General features: G+C 36.7%; 2 protein-coding genes across 3 annotated transcripts; one reads left to right on the top strand and one right to left on the bottom strand.

Annotated features, from left to right (window-relative positions):
- The first annotated feature begins 1,451 nt into the window (after positions 1 to 1,451).
- On the top strand, positions 1,452 to 3,876 carry LOC105051729 (NAD(P)H-quinone oxidoreductase subunit T, chloroplastic). The gene is given in 3 exon segments (XM_010932314.4): positions 1,452 to 2,894; positions 3,436 to 3,545; positions 3,548 to 3,876. Coding segments are annotated over 3 exon segments (708 nt in total). The 5' UTR covers positions 1,452 to 2,604; the 3' UTR covers positions 3,856 to 3,876.
- A 487-nt stretch (positions 3,877 to 4,363) lies between these two features.
- Positions 4,364 to 15,762, bottom strand: LOC105051730 (pyruvate kinase 1, cytosolic). 2 transcript variants are annotated; one of them, XM_073243433.1, is made up of 16 exons: positions 15,588 to 15,760; positions 13,923 to 14,019; positions 13,734 to 13,831; positions 11,972 to 12,127; positions 10,592 to 10,669; positions 10,360 to 10,491; positions 9,353 to 9,433; positions 8,014 to 8,082; positions 7,816 to 7,905; positions 7,170 to 7,314; positions 6,999 to 7,087; positions 6,758 to 6,853; positions 6,604 to 6,671; positions 6,392 to 6,490; positions 6,206 to 6,284; positions 4,364 to 4,707 (listed from the first exon to the last, which is right to left on the bottom strand). In XM_073243433.1, exons 1-16 carry the CDS (start codon positions 15,654 to 15,656, stop codon positions 4,552 to 4,554), a joined length of 1,602 nt encoding a protein of 533 aa, XP_073099534.1. In that variant the 5' UTR covers positions 15,657 to 15,760; the 3' UTR covers positions 4,364 to 4,551. The 2 variants fall into 2 exon arrangements, with proteins under 2 accessions (XP_073099534.1, XP_073099533.1); XM_073243432.1 differs by lacking the exons at positions 4,364 to 4,707; positions 6,206 to 6,284 and having other exon boundaries at positions 6,361 to 6,490; positions 7,154 to 7,202; positions 15,588 to 15,762.
- Positions 15,763 to 18,652: the final 2,890 nt, after the last annotated feature.

Here is an 18,652-nt window from a genome sequence, read left to right as displayed (position 1 = left end):
TTGTAGGAGCTCGGATGAAATCCGGAAGGCGGTCGACCGCCGTAGAAACTTGGATGGAGTCTGGTTACTGTAGAAGCTCTGCTGTTGGAGAAGCTCGGACATTGACGAAGTTTGAAAGAAGTTCGGAGTAAAGTCGCTCGTGGCAGGAAGACGTCTGGAAGAGATTCAGAAGGTAGTCGATCGCTGTAGAAAGTTGGCTAATAATGAAGTCCGGAGAGCATTTGGAGCAGTCCAGTAGATGAATGGGGGAGCTCATTATTGGAGAAGTCCGGATGGCACGATAGGAGTTCGTCCGTTGGAGGAATTTGGAGGGCACTATGGAAGGTCGACTGCTGGAGGAGTTCGGATGGTATTGTGGAAGCTCGGACGGCCGGGGGAGTTCAGAAAAATGCCGTACAAGGTTGGAAGCCGGAAGAGTCCTGGGAGGATCGGCCTTTTACGAACTTCGGCCGGGGGTATTTTATACCCAACAATTATTATTTATCTTGGGGTTCACCTCCTAATCCCTGGTTAGATTGAGATTTATCATGTGATCCTTGTTGATCAGGGATCTATCTTTAGGTGCCTGCTTGCTTTTCGTTTTTTATTATTTAGCCCTTTCTCTTATTTAATGCCCATTGTACATGGCTCTAGCATCTTGTACATACTTGCTGTGCCAATATACACAAGGAAATTAGTCACATATATGTCAAAATTACAAAAAAAGGGCCAAAATCATACATGCATGACAACGGTTGACCTGGTAGGTCATACATAGTTTCGTCATCCTACACATGATTGTCGTAACTTTATACATAAAAAGTCTATATAGTATATGTGGATATGGCTGAAATTATACACAATGATAAACAATGAAAAGTACACATGGCTTGACATGAAAGACCTTGCGCAGTTTTACGTGGTTCTGTGATTTTACATCATTGATGTAAGTTCATATACCAAAAAAAGAAGTAACCATGCGTGGGTGAAATTTTATCAAGGGATAAAATTATGCTAAAATTGACACAAGACGTGCTGGTACTCTACTTCAAAACGGGGACGAAATATTAAACCATACTTCAAAACAAGGAGCGGGACATAAATCCCAGGTCAACATGGATTATGTGACAAATCCCAGTCCTACAAAGAGCAAGGAGATAAATTTCCCTATTATCTTTGGTTAAATAGACTTGCAAGAATATCAGAGTGCACTAGCTTTTTCTTGCAACAAGCTGAATATAAATATTAAAGCACCTCTTTTAAATTTGATATTCTTGGTATGTCAAATATTTGCGTTGAAGGAATGCTTTAATCGGTTTTGATAGAAAATTTGTACTGTGTACATAGTGTATTTAATGGGATCATTCAAGTATTTCAGAATCACATCTCGAGTCTTATAGAAGATAGATAAAACTTTGAAGCTTTGAAAGGATTTTGATCGTTTTAATTGGTCATTTGCTATTAATTTTTAAAGAAGTTAAGCAAACAGTGACCATATAGTTGCATGATAGACAATATAAACTCATTCTGAAATAGAAAAATGGGAGGGCGGATGTCAGGTAGACAGCTGATTCCTGAAAAGGGATCGCTATGAAACAAAGTCAATCATCAGGTTGTTACAAGCAATGTTCCTAGTTTTCCTGTAGAGGGAGAATAGCTTGGCAACTGATGGTTACGACTATACTTGCATGTGGGAAAAACCTTTATCATGCAGGTCGAATGTTAGTGGATGAGCACAGATTTTAGGGATTTAACTTTACATTAATGATGAAAACAAGTGGTTTTTGTTAAAAGTTTCTATCAATATCTTTATGAGTATATCAAGCATCAACTGCCGATCACATGGATTGTCCCCCTGTATTTTGAATTTAGCATGGTGCTGCATGGCAGCTGGAGCTCCTTTTGGGTCATTGAATTTTGGAATTTTCTACAACCATATTGTGGCCGGTTTTCTCCAATCTAAGAGTGCGCGTCAGCTGGAGGTCTTCAAACTATAACAAGTGAGATATTTTGGTCTTCTGATGCTGTTCGAATTATGGCAACCGATGTTCTTAGTTGGAACTTGTGAATCATTGTGGAATCTGATTAGGTTATCTTGGAAGTACCGATAGAATGGTGCCATTTATTTGCAAAGAATCGGGTAATTCGAGGTTTCTTGTTGGATGTTCCATGCTTGGCTCGCTTGGTTCATTTCGACGGTTTGCTGCCTGTCAGGTTGGAGAATCGGTACTTTAGGTTTCTGATTGTTTATGTGGGAAATCGATTGCAGATATTGAGCTTTGATAAGCACACTTCTGGTTGCTTTGGTTGGCGTGACCTAAAGTACCGCAGGAGATGTTCGAACGTGGACCCGATGTTTGAGCCTTAGGGAGGACGTATCATGTCTGAATTGTCTCCTGAGTATCTCAGGACCACCCAAAAGGGAATGGGTATTTCAGGGTTTTAATTACAGAATTAGTTCTGGGGCAGCCGTTCACTGTTGCCTGGAGGAATGTACACCACGCAAGCTCCGATGGACCAATTGAATAGGGACCAGGTAAAAGGCCATCTCTCGTTTGCGACCATTCGGTCATCTGTTTCTCCAACTGAAACTCTCTTCTTGGACCTCTACCGCCATTCTTCTCCATGGCCACTGCAGCCTCTCCTTCACTCTCCCCCGTCATCGTTCGTGGTCGGAAGTACAAAAATCCTGTGATCTGGCGAATGCATGTCAGAGCATCCGATTCTTCTGGAGGATCTTCATCTACTGGTGAAAAGAGAGAGCGCCGTGTTGATACGAGGATCCACTGGTCCAATCCTGATGAAGGGTGGATTGGCGGTAAGACAACGCCAAAAACTGAAAGTGAGAAGAAAGAGGAGATTTTGGGGGGGAGGTTTGCTGAGCTGATAGACAAATCGGCTGCCTCACACTATCAGTTAAGAGCCTTGGGCTGCTGGCCATCGCTTCTCTTCTTCTCTTTCTTTAATATCTAGACCTCTATTAGCCAAATCTACCATTTATGCTCGCATATTATGGTGGTCCTCCTCTTTTGAAATAACTCGAATAGGTTCTTTTGAGAAAATGGCTCTGTTGGTTGCAAGAGGATACAGAAAGGAAAGGGAATTGTTTTTCTTCCCTTTTTACTGCATGTTTGATTGAACCAATTTAGCTTTTCTTAAATCTCTCAGTTACTTGTCATTCTTTCAAAACCGTTTTCTTCTAGCAAGAAAATTTTAGGTTTTATAGGAAAATAGAAGACTAATAATCATTTATTTTTTATTTGGTTTTCGTCAAAGTTCTTTTTGGAGGACTCCCAAATTCTTTTTTTCACTTTTCCTTGCAGTTAAACAGAGCCCAAAACTACAAGTTCAATCCATAATCAGACAAGTTCTAAAGTAATTTTCTATAATAAATTTTTGCCTGAGAAGTAACTTAGTGCTCCTAACTCCAAGTGTAAACATTTTGGCTGCGATCAGATTTCTAGGAGTATCAGCAAAGGCTGACATGGAGGAGATAAAAGCGGCTTACCGAAGATTATCTAAGGAGTATCATCCCGACACAACATCTCTCCCTCTAAAAGCAGCTGCCAGAAGTTCATACAACTGAGGGAGGCATACAATGTGCTGAGCGACGGGGATAGTCGCAGGTTTTATGACTGGACTTTGGCTCAAGAGGCCGAGAGCCGTCGAGCCGAGCGGATGAGGATGAAGCTGGAGGACCCATACGAACAAGATTTGCGAGACTACGAATCAGTACCAGACACGGTGGACCGGCTCGGTGGAAAGAATATGAAACTCAGCGATCAAGCAATGACGGCCATAACAATTGATGCAGTGATTATACTGTTCTCTATCTGTTGTCTCATCTATGTTGTCTTTTTTAAGGAGCAGTATTGATAAGGTAAACATTTCACATTAGATCTGCGTGCGTTCTGATGGCTGCGTTATGGCAGGAAACCGTGACACGTACTGGGAAATTCTGTGTCCACATGTTTAATTACAAAGCCAGATTCGCCACTCAATTGGCAACTGGATTCCGTTCAGAAGACGCGCGACCTCAAACTCTCTGAGCCTCGCAGCAAGGCAGGCTTTAATTACAAACCTGTTTAATAAACAAAGAAATTACGAGCGAGGAAAAGTATAGATAAAAATACCTATCATTCGTGTTTATCATGCTCCAATCCATATAGTTTATCACTGCTAATGCAAGAAGAAGAAGAAGAAGCCAATTAAAGGAGAGAACCGGCCGACAGAAGAACAACCATGAGGGCCCTCCACCTTTAGATGATCCTAAGGGGATAAGCAACGTGCAGAGCATTTCTTGGTACCGTGCGTTGTTCACGGATTGATTCCTCGTGATGTGTATATAACTAGTACGTTTCCAATGTGCATGCAGAACATCAAATGATCAATCATATTAATCACATAAATAAAACCGTAGCAAAATATCCATCAAATGGCTCATCTTAAATCAGTTACATGCAACCAAAAAAAAAAAAAAGCTTGGCCCTTAAAAATTGAGAGTTCACGAAATGCTGAATGTTAACTTTTGAGAATGGCGTGGATTCTTGAAAATTTTAGAATGGAACATAATCAAGAATCCTCATACTCAATAATCTTGACAACTGCAGAGTCGCTAATCTTCTGGAAAACAACTGCACGATCGTAAGGCTTTATTATGCCAACGGATCTGCCATAGTTTAATGCCAGTTTTAAGCCGGACTCTTCGTCTGGACTGACCGCACCAGCCTGCCATCATTAAAAGAATTATTAACTTTTCAAGGAAAAAGCAAACAAAAAAAATATCAAAATGATTTATACAGATTTAAAAAAATATATATCAAAATGCACTTCTGTAGACAAAAAAATGAAGCAATAGAGGGGGAAAAGGAGCTTCTGCTTTTGTCTGATTATTCAATCCCATAAAAAACAGACGTTCTGTATAATTAACTTTCTGGCTCAAGATTATGCAATCTCCATTTGCAGTCGTGCATGCACGTTGTGTTGCTATGCTCCTGCTTTGGTCTGAGGATGTCTGTCTATGGTGAAATGAAAAAATAGTTGTCATATGCATAAGACACTAGCCTAGTGGGTGATATTTGATCATACGCACATTCTTTAACAATTCAGAAAGATGAACTTGATAGTGCATGTTTGAGGATTCTTGTCCATAACTTTGACATCAGAATGACCCAAGAATGTAATTGGCAGTAACATGACAGCAAGAAGCAACTACAAAGGGATAATCAAAAGATGACAAAACCTGAACTTCTGTTGCTATCTAAATGTACTTAGGGTCTGCCATCCTTTCCGTTACACAATATTAGTTGAAAAGGGAAAAAATGGAAGAAATTATATGCAATGAAGAATAACTATTTGTCTTGACTTTAACCATATGTTGGCTGATCAGAAAAATCCTACCAAAATGTACATTCCCACCATAAACACCTCTAGCACTTACCAAGATCAACAAGTATATGCAAACCGGACACAAGAAAATGCCTCTTCTAACCGCACCAGAAGCAGTTAGATGGTTAACACATTTCTGAAGCAACCTGACTAAATTCACCAATGTACCAATAAATTGCAATCTGTGCTTCTGAAGAACCACTAAACTAATCCTTTGGCATCAAGTTTCACAACAACACCGATGCCAGTTTCCAAGCCCCAACAGAAAGGGTGAAGGGTTGATGTAGTTTGCAGCCAGCAACAAAATCATGTAAAACTATGGAATCCAAGTTCAATTTTCATGATGCCAGGGAATCTCTTCTTTTTTTTTGGGTACATCCCCTCTTAAAAAAAAAAAAAAAAGTCAAAGGCAGCCTTAAATAATTATGCACGGCATAAAAGGACTGATAAAGCAGACCTGAAATAGCTGGGATAAGACTTAGTGGGTATGTTTATGGATTTGGCGTCAAGTTATCCTAGCTATTGAAGAATCCTTTTTCATAATAATTTCAATGAAGGCCTGCACAGACTACCAATGAATGCTCCGTTCAAATCTTTTCTCATGACTTCCATCAAATCTCTCTCCTAAATATCTGTCTCCTAAATCTGTCTCCTTTTGACACATGGAAGCTTCTTTCCTCATAAGAGCATCTCAAATCTTATTTCATGTGCCTGTGCCATCTTAATCATTGTTTAATACTTTGCTTTAAATTAATGTAACCACTACTGTACGTCTATCCAAATAACAGTAATCTGAAGATGCCGTTCAGATTATTTTTTTAGTCATTATATAGCTTACCGAACTAGGATTGGCCAGGATTGGATAGATTCCTCTTACTGCGAGAGATTGCCTAGCCTGCACACAAGAATTAAGTATACTATCATTATACCACTCCTGATACACTCTTGAAATTATTGAAATAACCAGATTAAACACCACACGTGTGCTAATTTGTTCATTAGAGATGGCTAAATTTTTTCATACCTGTGTAGTCCAAAAGAACTAGAATTCAATGGTTCTGTTTTCTGCGATGGGAACATAACAGCCAACACTGGCATTGGAGGCCTATATTTTGCTATCAACCTGTGGATACAGAATGACATTATTCAGCTGGTCATTAAGCATTCCACGTATTTGCCACTATGCAGGAACCCAGAATAACAGAAGTTTCAACAGCAGGAGCTAGTAAAGAGTACCTTGCAGCTCTGCCAGATGAAGTGAAAACTACGATTACAGCAGCCTTGACTTTGACTGCAGCACGCACCTTAAGTGATGATTAAACAGCTTTGTTTAGAATTTTCATATGAAAAGGAAAGAAAATCTGCAAATTAATGGTCAACAGTGACTTACTGCTGAGGAAGCAACAGATTCTGCATGCGACATTGGTTCCCCAGCATGTTGTACTATTCTTTTAAATTGAAGAGATTGATTATAAGCACCCTCTGCCTATAAATCAGAAGAGTTGGTCACTATATTCTGCAAATACTTGGGAGATAAATATCTTTTTTTGCTCAGTAACGAGAAGTAACGATCATATTGAGATCTGTAATATCATTCTTAAGTTCTCACACAGATGAGTGGAGAGCCTTACTTCAGAACATATTTTACCAACTGTCCTTATTGTATCAACAGGGTAGAGGCCACGAAGTGTCTCAGCTCCTAACAAAATACCATCAGTTCCTGCAGATTCAGGAAAGTCATTTCCATGAAGCCAAGGATAGAACTAATAAATTATGTTTCAACAACCTAACCAGTTACAGACCATCCAGGACAGCATTTGCCACATCAGTTGCCTCTGCACGAGTTGGACGCAAATTGTCAGTCATACTGTCCACAACTCTTGTGATTATGGCAGGTTTTCCAGCCATGTTGCATTTACTAATTGCAGATTTCTGAAAATAAAACACCTGCAGCATTGCAAATCCCCCAATACAGACATGCATTAGTCGGACAACATCATCAGAGAACAAGCAAAATTAAACCTTATGCATGCATTTGTTAAAGTAGATGTGCCTTAGTAACTTATGTGGTTTGACATGGTAAAAGATAAATGTTTGGTACTGCATAGAGTACACACATGATACTTAAAATCTCATCTAGGTTGACCAAGAATAATTGCAACTAATGCCATGAAAGAACTGTAAAATTACATTCCCAGTTGACTGAAGTGAAATAAAAACCCAAACGAAACACCAATAGCTCCACCACCACAAAAGAATTGTACATAATATGATGCCTGCACTTTTCAATTATATACACAGTGAAATAGATAAAATGCTTATAGTGATGATGGCATCCAAGAAATAACATGAAACTACAATGAGTAACAAATATATCTAAAATCTGTACTTTGAATAGGTATAGGGAGATTTGCAAAAAAAAAAAAGGGTATAGGAAGCAACTCTAACCTTTTCTGGAGGAAGGTCTATTCCCAAATTTCCTCGAGAAAGAATGATGCCATCTGCTTCTTGTAGAATCTCATCAAAATGCTCCAAACCCTAAAAAATAGTATTTTATAAGTAGGATGTAGCCATAAAAATCAAAAAAAAAAAAAAAAAAAAAAAAGCTGAGATAACAAAGTAAACAAGTTAAACGAGTGCTCTCACCTCTATATTTTCAACTTTGGCATAAATCTGAGTTTCAAGAAGATTTTGAGTTTTGAGGAATGCTCTAAGCTGCATATAGCAAATAAAATATGACTTTCATGTGATAAGCAATATAGCTTTCATGTGGTAAGCAACCATGCACAACTTGTTTTATATAAATGTTCATTCCTAAAGAGGATATTGAAGAAGGACTGGATATAAAATTCATGACTTCAATGATCTAAACAGATCCTTAGTATTTGTATGATGAAGAGCATCTTCAGACCTTCAAAATTGAGAATCATGGACAAAACTAAAAACTACTCAACTTGTACAAAAACCCAAGAAAAAACTGCTACAACTTGTACAAGGACATGCATGTCTCCCACATATTTTGGTAAATGATGCATTAGGAAGCACTTTCGGTTGCCTGGAGGTATAAAATTATAGAGATGTGGATCTAAAAGAAAAGGGAACTATCAAAAGCCCAATCAGAACAATCTAAAAATCTCGAACTATCAACTTCAACATGGAGATCATATTAGCCAAAAGTTCGATTGTCTCTTTTCATGGCACGTAGGCATCATTGCTTGTCAAAAGCAAGGAATGTACGAAAAGTCTATCACCTCGCCAGAAAGTTGCTTAGAAATTACCATTGACGAAAATTTTGTGGGGTGACTAATGCCTGGTGGATGAGTTATACTTGGAGCGTGCACGGTGATGGCCCAATAACCACCAGTGACATTTAGACCCCTATGGAGGCAAAGCTAGTGGCATCTTAGCATGTTCTCCAATAGTGACTCAGCAGAATAGTATAAAAGTTAGTTTTAGATAATTACAGCTGATAGTTGGCTTGCTTCAAAGTAAAATCTGAAACATTATTTCCATGTAAACACTTGGATACAGCTATTCTCTGCATCACCCCAGTAATTCTAGCAAGAGGCTGACTGGCCAACTTTTGATGATCCTAAAATCTGACTTTCTTCTGGGTACACCTGAAAGTTGCATAAATGTCTTGCTTATATAGTCTGGGCTGATCCAAATTGATAGGAACTTATATCCCATTAAAGTATGTAATGAAGGCAAATATTTTGGAGAAAAGAAAAAAAAGGAATAAGTTTCACATATATTATCAATATTCTAATAATGTTCATGATTATTTACAGTAAGAGGATATTCAGACTTCTAATATAAGAAAAAGATGTAAGCAAGATAAATTTAACTAATATAGTTTTTATTGATCATATAGTTCCACCCAAGATTTATTACCAGAAAACCACTAGAAGTATTCTCTATTAAAATAATAAAAAAAAACTCAGTATACGGGCATATCAATTGAAAAAAAATAAAAAGAACTCACCTCCCGTACATCCTCTGCATGGCGGGTGTATGAAAGAGAAACGAGATCAACATTGTTATGCAACCCCCAAGTTGAAATAACCTAACAGGATCACAGACCAAGGAAATAAAATTTAACATGGAACTTAAACAAAAAAATATTGTGAAAAATATCAAGAAAACAAAATTAATCATCATCAAAATGATATGAAAACTCATTAATTTTCTTAATACATTGAATACAAAGAAGAAATCAACCACTTTAGATCAGAATTGAGATCCCACACTAAAGTATGACGCAATCACAATCTATAAATTTCAGCAATATGATGAGTTGATATAGTAAATGTCTTGGATGGCCCTGCTAAAATAGTGTAGTGTCACTAGACTCGATGAGCAATTATAGTCAGAAACAATGATATGACCATGCAAATACTGAGGCTCCTGTTGCTAAGCCCCAGCAAACAATAGAAAATCTGCTCATTTGGGGCCCACAACATGGTCATGTGGCCTTTAATTCCAAATATGGACCATTTAAACTTCAAAGTACATTCTCATCAGGAACTTATCAGACTACAAATTTCTCTATATTGGCACCACTATTTAATATAATGGTCATAAACTTCCACTAAAACAGGGATTCCACGTGCTAATTATCAGCTCAAAATTCAGAAAGGGATATTTCAACAATGGGCTGTTTAAATGAATTTGTTCTACAATCTCACTGGTTGAGTAGTTCACAGGATGGGATAAGAACATATCAAAGGCAAGTATCACATGAAACTATCATATATTTAGAAGAAAATAAATTTAGCACTATTAGATTATAATCCTCAGTCTATATAATTAGTTACTGGAATAAGCTACATGAACAATATTCTAAATCCCAATGCGAAACTACAACAATTAGACCAACATCTAGATAGCCCTCTAATGCATTGTATGCAAGTTTAGGACATTATTTATTGTCTTTAGAAAGTAATGTCCAGTAATCATGCAATCACATCAGAAAGAGTAATAAGAAATTACTTGCTTATCAGCACTAGTCAGAGTGGGTAAATTGATTTGCACTTGCGATGCATGCATACTAAAAATGGAGCCAGCAAGTGTAGCACTATTCTTGACAAGACATTTTACATCTTGATCAATTGTCTCCAAAACCTGCAGATAAAAGATTTTTGCATAATATATAAGCTTGACACGATATCAAGGACGTAAAACCTTCAACATATAACAAAGAAGTGCAGATTAAAATCTTCACCTCAAGCCATACTGATGTTGTTTCACTTCCTGTGAAAAGATACTGCCCAACAAAAATTGTGTCGCCCTTTTTAACTGCCTACAATCCCAAGTCAAGCAAAAAAGACCATAATAAGAAATAATGAAGATTCAGGAATCATAGATCGTCCTCTATTTTTGTCAGAATAATGATAGCATAGTTCTTCTCTACATGGTACTGGTTAGCTACCCTTTTTATAAATTGAAAAGACATCCCAAATTCCAAAAAGTAACAAACAAAACCCTTTACAATTAAAAAAACAATAACCCGAGGCTAGACCAATTATTCTAGAAAACATATAACAACTAACAGATTTCATCTCAGACATTCAGGTGCACTTCACAAATCCTGTCCCACCACATAGGATGCCATCAAGATCAACATCTTGCCAGCACTTGTTGTAAGCTTCCATGGCAGGTTAACAAATGCAAGAAAATGGGATCACTGATGCTAGCAAATGCATTAACTAAATGAGAAAAAACATGGATCTAAAACTTATTTCTGATGCAAAAATGAACTTTAAACTTAAGTAGGATTCTAACATGTGCTAAAATAAACTTTAAACTTAAGGTAGGACTCAAGTATGATTTTTGATTTTATGTGGGCTGCTAGGATGCATTAAATAAATTTCAAGTTAAGATGTGTGTATCTTCCACTAAACCTAAATCACATGAGTTAGCAAAAAGCAATGAGTAGCATCAAAGTTTGGAGAATGACAGCAAGAAGTGAAATAAAAAGGGGATAATGTGATTTATCACAAGCATGTGAAGATACAAGCTAAACATTTGAAACAGAACTAAGATATGGTAGTAAAGGAAAAAATATGAGGACCATTATTGAATAGGACCAGGGTAGGGAAGAAGAGAAATGTTAAAACACAAACCTCCCTCTACTTTTAAGTGATTCTGAACCAAAAAAATTTACCCATCTACAATCAGGAATCACACTTGAGGCTTTGATTCTCTTGTACCATCTAAGAGCAGAGTCTTTACAGATAACCAGGTTAGTGTACTAGAAGTATCATGTCCTAAAACTTGTTTATCTGCACTCTAGTCATCAACAAGATATTGTTGATCCACCTTATATACATGCATCATGGAACAAGTACTAAAAGTATGCTACATATGGAATCATTAGAAGAGCCCATGATACACATCAAAACACCACATGATCACAGGCACAGAAACGTAGATATGGACATAAACATGTACGTATTTACATACATAGAGATGTAATATATTTGAAGGATATCCAAAGTAAGATGAAAGCATAGTTGCAAACTATGAAATTTCTATATCTCTCCCACAAACATAAATATGCCACCACTGTTGTATGTTCTAGAATGAAGGTTGCGATGTTTACCTTGGCAAGATCAGTATAGTTAATGGGTAAGACCTCCGCTGAAGGAACTTTAGAAAGATCCGGAGTTATAATAACATGATTATCAGCATTCAACTCAATTGGATTCCCAGAAGTATTGCAAACTTGAAGCTCTGGACCCACAGTATCAAGCATCACCTGAGATTATAGTTTATGAGATGCTGAAGGAAATGATTTCCAATCATTACAGAAGACTGTTCATTCAGAGCTCTTTTTTCCAAATTTAACTAACTAGTGGTGCACCACATATATATAACTACAATGTTGAAGAACATATGACACCATATTTGTGCAAAATGCATTCCAGATTTAAAAATAGATATATTATTTCTCGCTAGTTGCCAAAGTAATTATAAGATTGAGGCGAGCAAGATTACAAACTAAACTTACAAAATAGTTCTTCCGGGGTGTCAGATCAGTACTTACATGATACATGCCTTGCCGTGCCAGGGCTTGGCGCCACCGGCATGGCAGTGTACCAAGCAACATGCTGCCATTAGAGACACTGAGACACTGCCATATTTCAACAAGGCACTGGCATGGTATGCCATCCTATCCATGTTGTGTCAACTGGCACTTAAATTGATGCATGTCTACAGGTCCAAATAATATACATGTGCAATAAAGCCATCAAACTATTAATCACATGATGGGCCATTCAAATTCTAGATCTGATCCATCAACCTTGACATGCATAGTGTCGATAGTACATTGATGTATGCTTACAAGAAATCTATCTTTCCAGCTCAAATTCCAAGTCAGAAGAACATCAAGTCAAACAGACAAGATTGTAATTGGACATGCATCTAAAGACTAGAGGTGCAACACATGTTGGGCTCAACCCAGACCCACCTAATCAACCCACTCATTAGGTAGGGTTCAGTTAAGGTTTTATAAATTTGGGTTGGCTTAGGCTCAAAATCCCAATCCAGCTTTTGGTCAGGCTGGGTTAGGTTTGGCCACCAACCCAACCCAAACCCAAACCCAACCAGACTTGACTCGACCCAACCAAAAACACACACACCAGACACACATAATTCACATGTGTTTTCAGTTCATATTTATGTTTCATATGGGTTATATATTTCCTTAACCTTGTAACTCTGTCATTTCAATTGATGAATATTGGGACCTCAAACCAACAAAAGCATCCCAAACCTTTAGCATTTCTTATTTAACCCAATTGATGTTTCTTATTTAACCCCATTAACATGGCCTAACCCAGCTCAACCCAACTAGCCTGACCCAACCTGAATTTAGTTTAAAAGGTGGTTAGATTGGGTTGGGTCTGAGAAATCTTAATCCAAGACTGGGTTAGGTTACATTAGGATAGAGAGATATATAGGTTGGGTTGGGTTAGGGTCTGCCTCAACCCGACCAAGCCACCCAGTTGCAGCCCAAGTAAATAGTTCATCATTGCCTAATAGATGCATTTCAAAGAATTAGGAAGAAAGAAACATCTGTAATTTAAACGCCTGCTATCAAAATTTTATAAATTTTTTATACGAACCTAATAAAACAAGCTTCTCAAAAAAGGAAACATGGACATTCACTTAGCTCCTTACTTTTTCTTAAAATAGGTTCAGTTAAAAAGTACCAAAGAATGGTGAATTTGATGACGAAATAACCTTCACTTATTTCCTCCTGTTCCCACTAATGCATGATGCATGCATTCTTATCTTATTAAAAGATTCATATCTTAAGATTAGGAAGGAAAAGAAATATTGTAAACTATCCAACTTACAGCACATAGCTTCTTGACATTATTCACAGCTGTCCTCAAATTCTCAAGAGTCTCCTGGTGATATTCGGCATTTAACCAGGAGAAATCAAAGCGTGCAACTGCATGACACAACATACACAAACATTAGTCACTAAAGCAAAATAAATGAGAGCTCTTAAAAGTGGATGTACAAGCAACCAGAGGACAAACCTGACATCCCAGCTACCAGGCATGCCTCAATTGTTTCAACAGAACGTGACTTTGGGCCCAGTGTTCCAACAATTTTAGTCAGTGAAGGAAAGTATTTCTGCAAGTTTGAAGACAATTAGTTACTAGCAGTTACCAATGAAAGCAGAGTGCATTTTCCAATTAATCACTACTTCACCTGTCATCATTCTTTTAAATTTTGTTAAACTTCCACAAAAATATATTCACATTTCACACCCTCAAATATCTCTAGTAGGGAAAAAGAAAAGCTTGGAGGTCAATGTTGCTCGACTTCCTGAGCAGACGTTAAAGACATGCAGATGTTTTGATTCTTTTCCATTGCCAACTATCCTAAAACTCTTCTAAAATTAACAGGTGGAGCAAAACAGAACATTTTTATAACTCTTCTGCAAGTGAAACATGTATGAATACATAAGTATAGACACATGTAGCTGTGACTTTGAATCCTCTTGTACATGATCTACAAATCCAAAAACTCATATCATTGCCCACCTAAGACATTTGCAATAATGGCCATGAGAAAATTTGTTAAATACAACTGTGGATATTGTATTTAACTACAATGATAAGTAGTCGACCCAGCAAAGAAAAAGGGAAAAATGAAGCTAATAATTAGACATCAAGATATTATGAAAATTAGGAACTGGGAGCAACATACACGTACAATAGATTATATTCTAGACATCATTCATGGGCATGAGACCATACTATGTATGCATATACACCACAAGAATATCTACAATATGTATATGAGAGATGCTCATTCAGTTACCAAAAATAAAAAGTTGTATAAGCAGAACTCATAAATCGCTAAGTAAAATGAAGATAGGAATATAAAATGGAATTAATTTTTCTCTCCATTAAGCATAATATAGGTTATATCTTTATGTTTTGGTTTGTCTTCCTATCATTCCCCCTAGAACAGAGAAATGATGATCAAGAAGAAGATACTCAATACCATGACAAAAGAAAAGGTAAAATGGAGACCCTACTTTAATGGTATCACAGAATCTAATCGAGAACTTGATCAAGAAAGCTAATTTATCATGGCATTGGCACGGAATGAAACAATATCAAAACAGGGTGAGCAAACATCGGGAATGAGCACAGCTTTCCAAAGAATCCAATCGATCATAGCATACATAACCCAAATCGGAAGCAAAAAATAAAAAAAATAAAAAAAAAATAAAAAAAAAGAAGAAAACAAGATATTCAGTAATCAAATCATTATTAAAAAGAAAAAAAGAACAAAGAGGACACCGGATAGAAGAAAGAATCCACCAAAAAGCAACTGGAGAAAATTGATATCGCACGGAATCCAATCAAGAACTCGACCAAAAAAGTTAATTTACCAAGAAAAACACCATAGCGTTGATATCAAACCGAAGAAGTTCAAGACAAGGTGAATTCAGAGCAAGAAAAAACCCCACTCTACAAAGAATCCAACCAATCCATACAAATATGCGCAGATCGACAACAAAAACACAAAAACCCCAAATTATGACATTCACCAACAAATCGCTATCAAAAAGAAAGAATAGGCATCAAAAAGAAGAGAGAATATATATTAAAAAAAAAAAAGCGGAGAACGATAGAACCAGCGCATCAAAATCCGAATTGCAAAGCAGAGAGGCGAAAAGATCTTACCTCCTTCGACGGTGCAAGGACCGAGGCTAGCCGCACGGGCTCCTCGATCAGCATCTGACCTCCCGGCATCGCTGAGAAAAATTAGGGTTCCGTTAGGGTTTTGATCAGCTTCTCGATTCAACAGAGTAGAGAGGGGTTTCAGAGGAAAGAAACGAGGGAAAGGAGCGCCGCTACTCTTTATAGCTTTCTTCGGGGAATGGAATATTTAGCTAGTCACCTGGAAAAGTACTTAAAGCCCAAACATGTTACCAAACCTGTGAATCTGCCACATGCCGTGAGATGACTGGTGGCTTCCCAAAATCAGTAGAGTCATCTCGAGCCACATGGCATAGAAGTCTGTTGGTGCCCTGAACGACGTCGTATAGCATTACATGGGTTTTGCGGGGAGCGGGAGAAGACGCGGTCACGTGGAGTCCCGAACTAATGGGTTTACGGAAGGGTCGTGAGGTTGTGCGTGTCCGCTGCCCGGACCGTTGGATCGACGGTTGGTAATAGTGGGACTCATTGATCGGACGGTGACTAGTACGTCGTAAATGGATTTATATACGGGGTGTTAGGTTGGGGGGCCGACGGAGGGCCTCGTGCTGTTGGATTCCCAACAACCGGGAGGGTGGAGACTGGAGAGGGTTCGTTATTCTTGTTTCCAAATCGGTTCCGGCGGAACAGTGGAAATGCGATTCAGTTAGATCAAGGGTAGTAGCCTGTCGGGCTAGGTCCGGTTGGTCCCGTCCATTTCGGCGAGGATTTCACAACGTATCAAATGGAATCACCACGCACATTTCCACAGAATATACTGCAGACGGTGCAACCATGTACACTTACATGGAATACGGCAAGCCAAATGGTGGTTTTTCCTTTTGTTTTCTATGTTTTTTTTTTTGGACCAATTTAATTCAAAAATGTATTGTGCTTGCAATAGACTTGAAAATGATGATGGCACGACAAATCGCATAATATGCATCATTTCCTTTGACATTTGCAATTGCAATCACTCGGTAATGATAAATGGGATCATTTTTGTCCTATTTATTGATTTCATCCTACATCCTTCTCCCTAAATCCACCACCTGACACAAAATTAAATTGTAATATACGATGATATAAATCATTTTTAAGAATGGTTAATTTTGATTTTAAACACATTGATTGAATCTTGGGCCAGTGTAATTAGGTCAATAAGTATTTGCTTGAGCCATGATTTTTGAGCAAAGGTTATCAAAGGCAATTATTTTTTTGTTAAAATTAATTGTTCTACTGATCGATTCTCTTTTCATTTGAATGAATTCATCACCAAGTGGAGTGAAAATGGGTGAAGAAAAAGTTTGCTTGAGTCATGGAAATCAAATTGCTGGCAAGTATATCAATGAGTTTCAACATAATATTTGGTAAATTTGCGTGTTTATCAGATTATATATGTTATTACTCTAATTTGATCTGCTCCAACTCAATTTAACTCGACCTTCTGTGATGCATGTAACAGCAACTGCCAAAAAAGGGACTTCCCCATTGCAGCATTTGGTTTAGCAATATTACATCTAAATTGGTACATTTCTTCTTAGATTAATCTGAGGAGGCGAGTTAGTCCAAGAATTTAATTCAAGCTGTCCAATTCAAGTCCCACCAATTTGCAAGAACTCCTTTGTCGTTTATCCATCTAATTATATACGTGTGACAGCTGCATGCGAGACGGGGACATTTTTTTTATATATTTTTTTATTTTTTATTTTTAAAACTATCCCTCCCCTAAATTATTTTTAAAACTACCGTCCACTTCAAAATCATCGATTCAATCGACGATTTCACAGCCACCTTTGCGCTGACATAATTGGAAGTGAAATTACCGGTTGCACTGACAATTTTAGGAATCGCCGACTCAACTGATGATTTTTTTTTTTTTTTGGAAAGGGGGTTGGGGGTAGACGGAGGGCGGAGAGGAAGAGGATGGGTTTTGGAGGCCGGCGGGGGGTGGCATGGGCGGGAAAGAGGTGAGGGCTGTGGGGGGTGGGGGTGCGTGATTGAGGATGGCATTGGCGGCGTGGGGGATGGGGGGCTAGGGGGTGCATGGGTGGCGTGAGGGGCAAAGACGGGTCGATCGGGAGGATGGGTGGAAGAGAAGAGAGAAACAAAGGAGAGGACAAAAAGAATAAAAAAAATAAAATATTTTTATTTTTATTTGATTAATAATTAATTATTATTATTTAATTAATAATAAAATATTATTTTTAAAAAAATAATGAGAAAAGAAAAGATAACATAATTATTTTATTATTTTATTATTGTTTGATTAATAATAAAATAAGAAGGGAAAAAGAAAAAAGAAAAAAAGAAGATAAATAATAAAATATTTTTATTATTTTTTTATGAATAATAAGATTTTTTTAATAATAATAAAATATTATTAATTGATTAATAATTTTAAATTATTACTTTTGTTATCTGATTAATAATAAAGTAATATTATTTTCTTATTATTTTCTTAATTTTTAAATTAATATTTTTTATTATTTAAAATTTAATTTTAAAAATTAATATTATTTTAAAAAAAAATGAAAGTAGTATCAAATTAGCAATTTGATTAATAATAAGTTATTATTATTTGATTAATAATAAATTATTATAATTTGATTACTAATAATTTGACGTCATCAAGGTACAACCGTAACCATGGCTCCAAGTCAACTTTTTGATCTGTGCCAAGAGGGGTGGCGGTGTGTGCTCGATGCAGAGCCACATGGGAAGAAGAAAGAAACAAAAAAAATAAAATAAAAAATATAAATAAATAAATTATTTTTTAAATTATTTTTTAAAAATTATTTTTAAAATTATTTTTAGAAAGAATTATTTATTAATAAAATATATATATAAATAAATAAAATATAAAAAATATTTTTTCAGAAAGTGACCCTTTGAAAGGTCGACTCACTACAAATTTTTAAAAAATATAAATAAGTAAGTAAATAAATAACTAAATAAATAAAATATTATTATTATTGTTTGAAACTTATTATTATTATTATATTATTTAATACTTATTATTTTTATTTAAATTTATTATTATTTAAATA

Source organism: Elaeis guineensis, chromosome 9, assembly GCF_000442705.2.
Source record: "Elaeis guineensis isolate ETL-2024a chromosome 9, EG11, whole genome shotgun sequence".
NCBI classification, from domain to species: Eukaryota; Viridiplantae; Streptophyta; class Magnoliopsida; order Arecales; family Arecaceae; genus Elaeis; species Elaeis guineensis.
Note: the sequence above shows the minus strand (reverse complement) of the source record. Positions and strands in the feature narration are given on the sequence as shown.